The sequence below is a fragment of the Mirounga leonina genome, unplaced genomic scaffold, assembly GCF_011800145.1.
Source record: "Mirounga leonina isolate KUSES-001 unplaced genomic scaffold, KU_Mleo_1.0 Mir_114, whole genome shotgun sequence".
Lineage (NCBI taxonomy): Eukaryota > Metazoa > Chordata > Mammalia > Carnivora > Phocidae > Mirounga > Mirounga leonina.
This window is the reverse complement of record NW_023270265.1, coordinates 28,541,147-28,552,810: the sequence shown is the minus strand read 5'-3', so window position 1 is coordinate 28,552,810 and position 11,664 is coordinate 28,541,147. Positions and strand designations below refer to the sequence as shown.

General features: G+C 50.9%; 1 protein-coding gene across 4 annotated transcripts in view; it reads right to left on the bottom strand.

The window, feature by feature from the left end:
* Positions 1-590: 590 nt before the first annotated feature.
* The window catches only part of CNNM2 (cyclin and CBS domain divalent metal cation transport mediator 2), a 142,129-nt gene continuing 131,055 nt past the window's right edge, over positions 591-11,664 (bottom strand). The window contains exons 5-8 of one of the 4 annotated variants that reach the window (XM_035028276.1): positions 9,486-9,579; positions 6,159-6,224; positions 2,265-2,449; positions 591-1,555 (exon numbers count right to left, since the gene is read on the bottom strand). In XM_035028276.1, the coding sequence (XP_034884167.1) occupies positions 1,346-1,555; positions 2,265-2,449; positions 6,159-6,224; positions 9,486-9,579 (555 nt within the window). In that variant the 3' untranslated portion in view covers positions 591-1,345. Of the gene's footprint in view, positions 1,556-1,756; positions 2,450-6,158; positions 6,225-9,485; positions 9,580-11,664 lie in introns of those variants that run through there. The other 3 variants (XM_035028287.1, XM_035028258.1, XM_035028265.1) reach the window with 3 other exon arrangements.

Genomic DNA, 11,664 nt, shown 5'->3' with positions numbered 1-11,664 from the left:
GCAAGGCGGAGACACACGCGAAGTGGCCACGACCCACATTTGGCTTCTGACTCCCTGTTTGGGGCCAAACCGGCCCGGGGCTGACAGGCAGCCTCTCGGCGTGGGCCGCATCCGAGGCGGGGGCGCCGAGGGCCCCGAGCGAGGACCACAGCCACTGCCGGGCCCCAGGAGCCCAGGGACAGAGGGGAAGCGGGGCAGGGAGCTCCCCGGGAGGAGGAGGGGCGGGGGCCGGCCGCGCCCAGAGCTCCCGCCTTTGAACGCCTGGGTCTGGGCACAGCGCCCAGCGCGCCCGGCGCCCGGCGCCTCTCCGGACAATCACGTCCTCCCGGTGGGAAGGGAGGAGCTTCGACTGCACACCACGCGGTTACTCAAAGGCCCTCTGGAAGATTTCCGTCTGGCATCTGTGTAGCAGCATCCTGGGTTAAGAGGGCAAGGACGGGGAGGCGGGAGGCGGGTGGCGGGTGGCGGGTGGCGGCGCTCTGGAGGCCGGGGCGCTGGGCTGGGGAGGCGGCCGGGCTGGGCCGGAGAATCCGGGCTGGAGGAGGGCGCCATGAAGTCACCTTGCCTCTTGCCAATGATAAACCATGGGCTTCAAATTCATTAACATTCATTTTGGTGATAAAAATTCCTTAGAGTAGGAGCAAAAAATCACATTCCAAGCAAATGTTAAACCTTTCTGAGGGAAAGGGACACGGTTAAACATTAACTTAAAACAACACTGAGCTCACGGAGGCGACTGCAGGCCCGCGCAGGCCCCGCCCCACAGCGGGACAGACCTGGCAGGTCCGCAACGCAGTTTTCTTCATTCATCCTTCAAGTTCCACAGCGACACCCGCTGGGCTGGGCACGGAGGGGGCGCGCCCCGCCCGAGGAGGGCCGCGAAGGCCGAGGGAGGAGGAGCGAGTCCATTCGGTTCGGGTCACATCAGGGAGTCACGGCAGAGTTCACACAGAACAACGTGAAACTCTGCAAAAGACACTATTTAAAAACATGATCTCTTGGGGGAAAAAATAAAACCGCAACAATTTCCAACTTCATGCAGATTGAGGGAGGAGGAGAGTGAATAAAGATAAAAGGTACAACTGAAAAAATAAACATGATTCTATTTGGGTGGAAGAAGTTCATCTCCAAAATCTTGAATGCCATGCCCTAGCTGCTGATGTCACACCTCTAGTTTCTGCTCCTGCCCTCGCCATCCTCCGCCGCTGCTTCCGGGAAGGGGACAAAGTCTTTGGTCTCGGGATGTTGCAGGATGCAGCATGGCACACAAGCTCACACTAATGGGATTCACGGTCAGCTGGCCTGGGGCCTTGGGAGTGGGGGGTGAGGGTCGGCGGGGGGCGCACTAGATGGCCCCTTCACTGTGCAGGCTGTGGTTGGCCTTGTTGTGCGTCACACAGTTCTGTTCATTGAGCAGGTTGGCGGTCTCGTCTGGCAACCCGTCGTGCAGCTCCGTAAGAGTCAATTCAATTTTAGTGTTTTCACTGTCTGAAGACTGAGGAGTTTTGTCCATCCGGGATGCCATCAAGGCATTTTGGTATTGCTGTCTTGAGATCTGGGGCCAGAAGATGGTACAGAAGACAAACCAAGAGAACGCTTATTTTTAGGTGTTCTTGTCCCGACACTGCATTACATGTTAGAGTCCCCCGAAAGGCCCGCATAGGTTTTTCTAGGAAAATATCATCCTCGAATATAAACTGAGCCACTTTTCAAGTTCAAGTGGATTCTGGCAAACAAGTCAGTTTTTACTGATATAAGCCATTTCCAAGTTTTCGTCTCAAAATTTCACAGAGACTGGAAAATGGAGATAGGCTTCCATCAGCTGAAGCTGGCTCATTCTTCGGTTCAAAAGACGTCTTTATTCCAGACTAAGAAAAGAACCCTGTCTCAGGGCAAAGGAGAAGCAGAGAGTTCTTCCCACCCCATCTCAGCAAGTCTTCAGGGTCTCCAATCTCAGCCCTTCGGGGACCACCCAGACTCACTAGAGCCACGAGCTCATGAGGACTTGCTGGAAAAGGTTTATTCTTTTTCTGTCTCCAGCTCTCACTCCTTGAGCGAGCCACCTCTGGCTCAGCAGCTCTTTTGCCCGAGCCAGGGAGAGATGGTCTCCCCGAGCCGGTGTCCCGGCCGGGCACAGGACCTGGAGGTGGGGCACCCAAACGACAAGGGGAAAGCCCAGGGCCAGGGCTGGGGCACAGGACAGCTTGCCATGGCAGGTCACCTCCAGTGGCCGGGCCCAGCCAAACCACGCGCTCTTCTCTTACCTTCACAAACTGAAGGTCAGAAAGGGCTCGCACTGAGTAGTCAGGGATGTAGACTTGAAGGAACGAAGAGTTGAGCTGATTATTGCTGCTCCCCAGTGTCGGCGTCACGGCGTCAATCCGGTCACTTCGGCTCAGAGAGTCTGAGTGGTTCAAGCCACAGGGGCGAGGAGGCGACTTGTTTTCACCTAGAAAAGGAAAAGCAAACCCCAGAACCTTTTAAGTGAGGTACATAGAACCAACAGAGTCAGCTCTTTATTTTCTAAATAATAAAAAGTAGTAATAGACCAGTTCGGATACCTGAGCGTCGTACAGCTCACCAACTAGAGGACCCCCCCCCCCCCCAACCCGGCGTCAGCAAAGGGTCCGTTCAGTTCCCCTGCTCGGCCCTGTTCATGCGCACACAGTCCTTCCCCGGGTTCTGACCGCACCTGGGCCAGGAGCATCCCCGAGTGCCGTGAAATGCACAGAAGCTCCCAGAGAGAAAACATGGGGCGTGGGAGGGCAGCACTTTGTTATTTTGCCAGAAGCAAAAGCAAAGTACTCTTGAGAATGTTTGTAAATCAATATGTGTTTTTTTCAGTTTGTTTCTCTTTTTTATTTTTTCTCAATATGTGTTTTAAAGGGATCCAAAGAGTTCTGTCTGCTCATACCATACCATATCCCCCAACTGAACCTATTATCTTTGTCTCTGACCCCAGTAAAATCCCCATCAGGGAGCCAAAGTGTGTCTCAGTGTTTCAGGAACACTAGACGACACCAAACTCTTAAAAGGCTTAAGGGACCGTAGGTGCCGCGGGAGTCTTTGAGGAGACGGACAGTATTCGTTCGTTAAAACAAAGTGAAAGGAAATTCAGCGAGTTTAGTGTTGTTTCTCTCAAAAGCAAGGTGACTGTAGCTTCTAACGTACATTTTGTTGAAAATAAAACCCACCCTCACTCTCACCAAAGCTTCCTCCATTTTTGCTTTTCCAATCAAATCTACTCCACAAATATTAAAGTGGGTGTTCACACCGGACAGGCCCTGACCTGCGTTAATGTCACGGGACTGGAGGGGACCAATTCTGATGGAGATCAGGCTGGTCCGTCTTTGCAGCATGCCCCGGACAGATACTTCCACGGAGGGGCTGGCCCTCGGCTGGTCCTGCCCTTCGACTCATCCACATCTGCCATCGCGCCCATCAAAATCCACCCCCTCAGACTGACGTGGCAGTCTCTCCCTCCACTCTGTAGAGCTCCACTGAGGGACCGCCACTCCTCTGCTACTTGAAAGAGCCCTGAAAAGTCTGAAGATAGTTGTGTTCTCCTTCAGCCTCTTCTCGTCCAGCTTCGACATCCTTCGCATCACGTTTTGTCACCCCTTACCCCGTCCTGACCACCCTCTGAGATTCCTTCAACTCAGTAAATGTCCCTCTTAAAATATGACAACCAGAACAAACCGTGGTAAGTTCTCAGTGAACCTCAAATGGCCAGTTCCCTTTCTCCTGAAACTGTCAAGCACAACTTCCCCTATAATTCTGTCAGATTTTCTGTTGTTCAGAATTAAACTCAGAGTAGCCGTTCCTCTGGTTGCTTCTACTTTTCTTCTGACAGAACAAGGCAAATGAGTAATCTATCACCTTTTCTCTTCAGCAGAAGGGAACTTTGGTCCGATGACCCAACTCTGCTAAGTCTCAGATTCCCTGTCTACCTGTAGAAGGTGGGTAATAGTTCCCGGCCCCGTAAAGTCTGATGAGGATTCCAAAGGAGGTAATGTACAAAGTGCTTGGCATAGCACCTGACACCTAATAAATACCCCAGCAATAAGCCCAGTTAACATTATTCTATTTCCTGTTTGCCTCGTCCCCCACCTGTCCGCCAGGTGCCCAACCTCAGGTCCGAGCCTTTCTGTACTTGTGAGAGGATCACCCGGGCTGACAGATGGAATTGTTCTTTTGGAAACGAGGGATCCCACTGTATCCCTGAGCTTTAGCCCCAAATCACATCACCATTTCTATAGACGGTGTTATAATTTTTTTTTTTTGGACGGTGTTATAATTTAAAAGTTAAAAAACCAAAACGTTCACTCTGCTTCCTGATCAGACTGTGCGTCGGCAGGCAGACGTCAGAGGCCCTACTTCTGAGTCTCCTTTCCTCCTCAAGAGGATTACAGGGCAATTTCTCTGGTTTCCCCAAGGTATCTAAACCCCTAGTCCATTTCCTCTCATCTCTTTTTGTGAGATGAGCCCTTGCCTTTGCCAGGAACCCACTGCCTGGCGTCCCGGCTGCCATGTGGGAAAGCAGACCCTGTTTTCCGGAACCCCTTCTGCAGCAGCGAGTGTGACAGGGACCCAGCACGACCAGCCTTTCGTGGACGTGCAGTGAGACAGGAGTATTCACACCAAGGAGAATAAAGACTTTAAGTGGCCAGCCCCCAGTTCAGGTCACATTTTGTGGCCAAATTTATGTGCCAAATTTTTATAATAATTATGATAATTAATTAATTCCTCTTATGCCTTCTCAGCATTGTTTTTTTCCGCTCTTCAGTCATCTCACCTAGGAATTCTTTCTTTTTAGGAGTGAGCCAGAAAGGTACTATAAAGAAACACTCCCAGCCTCCTCCATCAGAGCCACAAAGCACCTTTTGGAATAGGTTGGAAATCACTGGTTTAGTTCAACCTCCACTTATTTGGTATCAAATTACTATAATGCCAGCATCCTGAAGGCCTGCACCCACAAAATGGTGTTTTGTTTTGTTTTTTAATTATTACAGGAACAGACTGAGTGAACACGGCTCAGAAATCTCTAAGTTCCATGGGAAAAGTAAAATACAAATGACATTTTGTGAGCTTCATCCAAAAGTCATTTTTTTTTTTTTTAAAGTCACTCTTGTTCAGCACTTGTGGTATTTTAAATAGGTAGCAGATGCTGGCAAACAAAATGGGGAGAAAACACACAAACATATATACTGACACACAAATACATATTTCTGTGCATATGTATGTATGTTGTGTGCACAGGTATGTTTATTCCGCCGGGTGTTTGAGTCAAACAGTCCTATAAATAAGATCTTATCCCCACACACCCCAAGCTTTTTCAGAGCAAAGACCTGAGGGAACATTAGCTTCTTTCTAGGACAAGTATTGCCTCCTTTACTAAATATCAGCATTTGAGAGTTTTGCTGAACTTCGATTAGGAAACGCCAATTTCATCGGATTTTAAGATATAAGCTGTGTGGAATGAAATAAATTCAGAAAAACTATACTCCCAAAAGCTCAGCAATTTTAATTAAAGAAAGATTAAACCTCTGCCTTTCTTTTTAGCTGCTGGACGTATTAGGCAGGCATGACCGAACTCTCCTGCAGGGCAGGCAGCCGGGGAGAAATGTGCACAGCACTCGTTCAGAACAGAGAAGGAGACAGGACAAGCAGGGCCACCTGCCTGTTGGAGGCGGGGACGCACGTGCCCCGTTCGTGTGGCTGCTGGGACAAGGACCAAAGCAACAGAACCGAGAACGCTGGGGCCTCTGCAAACTCCACACGCCCTGACTTTGCTGAGGTCAAAGAACCAAGAGCAGCCCCCCTGTGCTGCCCTGAAAGCCCAAGGTCAGTGGTGTGGGTGGGCCAGGCAGGGAGCAGTGATGACCCAGGCCGGCACCGCGCTCGCTTTCTGCCGGTCAGCAGTGCTCCCGCCCACACACCGCCCGCCAGGCTCCCGAACCCTTCCCACGGCTGCTGTGGGCTTCTCCGCTCCTGGACAGCTCACTACCGTGTCTGGACACGTGGAGAGTTCGAGACCTCCAAGAAAAACTGCCAACAGCTTCGACCACATAATGGGAACCGATCTGGCCAGCCAGGCTTTGGCGGGGTGTCAAGGGAAGCAACCGGAAGAATTACGAAAAGGAAACATGCAGAGTTACCTGGAGAACCTGCTGCTAACAACTCTGTTCTGCTGACAACAAAGGTACGAGACAGGGACAAAGGAACTGAAAAATGGAGAAAAACAGGGTGAGACCATATCAAAAGGCAAGAAAGGAGATCTCTGCACTCAGGGGACAGGAGTGGATACCGGTTCTACTAATATGAGCATTCAATTCCAGAAACGCAAAAGCCTATATGATATTATGGAAATTTAAAAAGGAACACACACTGCTTTCCAGGAAGAGTAATACAGGGAGGTTGAAATCAGAAAAAAATCCTCTTCAAATGCTTCTCTACTAACCTAGAAATCTCTTAAGCCATTAATACTCTATTGGGGCTTATAGCTCAAAACGTGCTCTTCTTAAGGATTTAAATCACAACAAGCCACACAAAAGGGGGACTCAATTAATCAACTGACCCAAGAGCATGACCCAAGCTGCCCACGCCAACAGGGCCGATAGCGTCCCTCCCTGTGGCAAAGCAGTTAGTTATTCACTTCACAGACATCCTTAGTCTCGTAATTTTGACCTGATATTTTGAATTGTTTTGGAATACTCTGAAAGTTCAAAGTATTAAAGGACAGTAAATAAAGAACATTAGGCACAGGTCTCCTGGGAATGTCGGACCAAAGTCATCCTCATCACTGCTACCCAGAGAGCTACAGGTCCGTCTGATTGAAAAGTCCAATCAACACTGCTCTCCCTGGCAGGAGTCCTATTTCTTGGGCAGGGTTTTGTTTTTGGTTTTTTTTGGTTATTTTTTATTTTTTCTTATTTTTTTAAACAAGATTTGAGAGAGAGAGAGAAAGAGAGAAAGCACGAGCTGGGGGGCAGAGGGAAAGGGAGAAGCAGGCTCCCCGCTGAGCAGGGAGCCCAACTCTGGGCTCGACTCTGGGCTCGATCCCAGGACCCTGAGATCATGACCCAAGCTGAAAGCAGATGCTTAACTGACTGAGCCACCCAGGAGCCCCTCTGTTTTTTGTTTTTAAATTGCAGTATAATTGACACGTAATTGGGCAGGCCTTGAAACTGATTACTGTAGGATTTTTCTAGGCAATCAATATTAAGAAATAGAAATATTATCTTGAGATTAGGACACTAACTGTATCTCTCAATGAATATACAAAATCCCAAATCCTATTTGTCAAGTAAAGTACTGGGCTTTGTAATAAGTAAGATGCTATTAATGACGGGTGCCTGGGTGGCTCAGTCGTTGAGCGTCTGCCTTCGGCTCATGTTATGATCTCAGGGTCCTGGGATCGAGCCCCACATCGGGCTCCCTGCTCAGCTCCCTCTCCCACTCCCCCTGCTGGTGTTCCCTCTCTCAGTGTGTCTCTCTTTGTCAAATAAATAAAATCTTTAAAAAAAAAAAAAAAAAAGATGCTATTAATGAGATCTTCCTTCCTTCCTTCCTGGCATTTCCCAATGAGGCCAGGCCGCTGCAGTCCCACAGGATTGCTCTATGGGAGGCCTGCTCCTCAACTCCTTTTCTGAATAGGATTTGCCTTTACATGAACCCACAGTTCATATAAATCGGGCTAATGTTTAGGTTTCAAGAATCAGTGATTGGTACGATTGTATCCTTACTCTTGTAACTTTCTTTTCAAAGCCACCTTCTGAATCTGACTCTGCTAACCTGGGGCTAATTCGAGGCTGGCTGCCCAACAGCAGTCACAAGGTCAACACCCAGCTCTCACACCGACATTTCCTCTGTGCTCTCAAGCTTACAAAGCACTCGCGTGGATAAGTATCATCACATTCTATTCTTCTAACAATCACACGAGGTAACCTTATTGTGTCCTTTTAATAAGGAGGAAACCAAGACCTTTCTCAAAGGCAGCCCACCATATGCAGTGAAACTGCAGCTGTGGCCCAGGGCCTCCCAGACTAGTTAGGAACCTCCCTGCCTCCTCGGGAGGATTGAGAGCGGACCACCTTCAAGTTTATAGCAGTCACAATTAAGTGGGGTTAGACAGGCCCATGTTCACACTGGTGTTAGTCCGCATTGGCAATGGGGAGGCTGGCCGACGTGGCTGAAAACCCCACAGCAGGATACTGAGAAGATGCGTCTGGGGCAGGGGAGGCTGAGGTGCGTGAAGAGAATCCTGAACATTTCCTTGGCTTCCTAACTGTAGTAACATCTTTGGGTGCCCGGGACAGTGTGTGGCGCGGCAGATGAAGACTAAGGTCACAAAAACAGATGGGTCTGGAGGTATCCCCTCCCCTTTTGAGACTGGTTTCCAGAAGCGGCCTAGGTTGTTTTAGGATGGGCTACTTTGAAGTTTGGGGTTTGTAAGTTTCCTAGCACAGCATGTCATTTGGCTCTGCGGCCACAAGGTGGCACTGCAGCACCTCTGTTTACCTGTCGGCCCTGGTCACAAACACACTGCAAAGCAAGCTATCTGTGCTCCGTGTTCCTACCAGATACCACCTGCCGGCATCTGGGGCTCAGAACAGCGAGCGGACACCTAGGGCACAGCCGTCCTTAGCTGGCAGACTCACCTGACCAGCTGCCTAGACGGGAAGAGCTGGCTATCGGCAATAAAGATCTATTAGCAACCTCGTTCATCCTCAGGACAATGCAAATTTAAAAACCTCCAGGACAGTGGACACTTAAAAGACTCGACAACATCTAGCGGTGGGGGTCGAGCCACTGTAACGCCCGTCAGCAGAGGCAGGAGGGTGCACCGCCCCGGCCACCGAGGCAGGCGGCAGGGCCGGGAGCCCCGGGCACCACTTCCACACACACGCCCAGCAGAGACGCTCGCCGAAGACGTGCGCAGCCACACAACGCATGGCAGCCCCCAGCAGGACACGACCCCCGTGTCCACCAGCAGCGAACAAAGTACACTGCTGTGTATTCACACAATGCAACACTGCACAGCAACGAGAAGGTCCGAGCACACACAGCAATAGTGACGAATGTGACAAGGACAACACTGGGTGGGAGGAGCCAGACTCGAGAGAATACATCCCATGTCAGCCCATTTATACCAAGTTCAAAAACAGGCAAAACTAGTCTACGCTTAGAAGTCAAGGCAGCAGTCTGGGGGACAGTGACAGAGTGTGGTGGCAGTGGGGTCGGTGACATCTGTCTCTTGAACTGGGTGCCACCTCACACGGGAGCCTTGGCTGTGTGAAAGTTCATGGGGGCACAGGCTTATGATTTGGGCGGGTGGGGGGGTTCTGGTATACATGATATGCTTCAATAAAAAGGTCAAGACCTAGATAAACAGGGCTAGCTGGCCGGTACAGAAAGGTGACCGTGGAAGGGCGCTCTGTCCTAAAACCCGGCCCTGCCCCGACGGGCAGAGGACGGACGCTCACCTGGAGAGGCTGTGAGAGCCATCACACCGTAGTAGGAGAAAGCACTGGCTTCGAATTTCATACCTTCCTTCCCAGCTTCTACTTCCACTTTCCCCTGTGAGAAGAAAAGGGGAGCATTTTCAGTCTAGTTACACCAATCCCTCAGCAAGCTCTGTGCAAGATTTGTCCTCCCTGAGATTTTTGTCTAAATTCCTCTCCCAATCATCCCCGGGCAGGAAAGCCTCGCATGCTCTTTCCCACTTAGCAGAGAGGGTTAATTCATCTTAAACATGGAAACTGGATTTGGGCTGGAGATGCAGAGATGACCGTGAACGTGTGAGGTTTAATTTCTGTGAGTCCACTTAGTATTTTCCCAGCATCCCTAGTTTGTGCATGGATTCTTCGGTAACCCTCCAGTGATAAAAAGATGGTGCTCTCGCCCCATCAGTGGGGCAAACACGGGAAGACATGGTCTTGCAGGAGGCCAAGCTGGAGCAGCACCAGGGTTAAGGGTTAACACGGTTCATGGCCATGGACTACACGGGCTCCAGGGACCGAACTCACTCTGGTCTCGCTAACACAGCATCCTGTGTCTGCAGGCGGGGCCCCTTGTCACCCAGACCCCCCACGGGCACCGCAACACCTCCGAACTTCCTCCTCAATCTTGCAAAAGCACCTTAGCAAGTCTCCTTACATCAGGACAAAACCTCTCCCTGAAGTCCTCCCTCCCCTTCTCTTCCTCTAACTTGTCCACAGCTTCACACATCAGTTCCTGCGGGACTGCAGACGCCTCGTTCACCCTGCTAGCCTGAGGGTCCACCGCGATCCCCGTACGGGAGGTGCCCAGCATGCGTTTTCCAGGCAACTGGAATATCCTAGTCAGTGAGCTCCACTTCTGGATTCCCCAGCCGAGCGCCAGACAGCTCCTGGTCACCATACTAGAGCTGCCTCTCCAGTGAAAGGTACCTTTGTGGTACATCCTTTACGACAGGAAAAGAAAAATGACAGTACCACTCATTGAAGGGGAACTGTGCGAACAAGTCAGTGCTTTCTTAATTCACTTAAGTGCTCATAACTCCATGAAGTAGACACAATACTCCCCCCCCTTACAAGTCAGGATAGGGGCTCAGAAGGATTAAATAAGCGAAGAACAAGCTCTTGGCCAACAAGCTCGCTACGCCGCCCACTAACACAACAATTATTTTCATCATTCCCTATTGTCATATACTACATTCCCAGTTAGGGAAGACTTTCCTCCAATCATTTCCTCAGAAAATCATCTACTGTCTCTCTTTTAGGTTTCCCTTCACTCAAAATAGCAGTATGATCACTTCCCAACCAACTCTCTTGCTCTAAGAAAGGAGCTGACCCCCCCCCCCCGTAAAACCGCCCTGCCAACAAGCGGGGGTCGGGAGCCCTGAGCGCACAGCACGCAGCGCCCCAGAGAGGCCGTGGGGTCCGGGTGAAGGGCGCCCTTGCCACCCGTGAGTTTCCACCGGGCGCGACAGACGGGAGCAGGCGCAAGACCTATGGGACGGGGCGGTCAACAAAAAGTCTCCCTGAGGAAAAACGGCCAGAATCTAAGGGAGTCAGAGAAAAAAATTACTTCCTGTTCTTCTACACATTTTGTACAGGAAGGAAAATCTAAGGAGGAGGATTTGAGCCAAGAGAAGGGAGGGCAGGTCAGAGGTGGGAGACAGCAGACAGCCAGGCTCTCTGGGTTTGCGCGGGAAGGCGGGGGAGAAGCGGCTGGAAGAGCATCTGGAGAGCTGGGGAGACTGCGGGGCTCCTGGGGGGACGGACCAGTGGGGCCCGTGCTCGCACACAGCGGCTCGGCTCCTGGAAGATGAGGAACCACAGGGCTGGAAGAAGGGGGCTAGGGGAGAAGCTGTGGATAAGGGATCCACCCAGTTTGGTGAAAGCAAAAGGGAGAAGGAAGTGTAAGGGGGAGAGGGGCAGTCACAAATCATGGCAGAAGTTTGCTCCAATTGACCAGAAGACGGGCACCATGAGCACGGATAGAAACACTGGAAAGGCTCTGCTGCATCAGTGCTGGGGACAGGAGGGGACAGGACACTCTCCCTTCCAGAAGAGTCCATCAAGAAACGGTCCATCAAGAAAGGCTGAAGCGGAAGAATGAGGGTTAGGAGGAAGGTCAGGATGGAGATGGAGATGGCGGGGGGGGGGGGGGGGGGGGGGG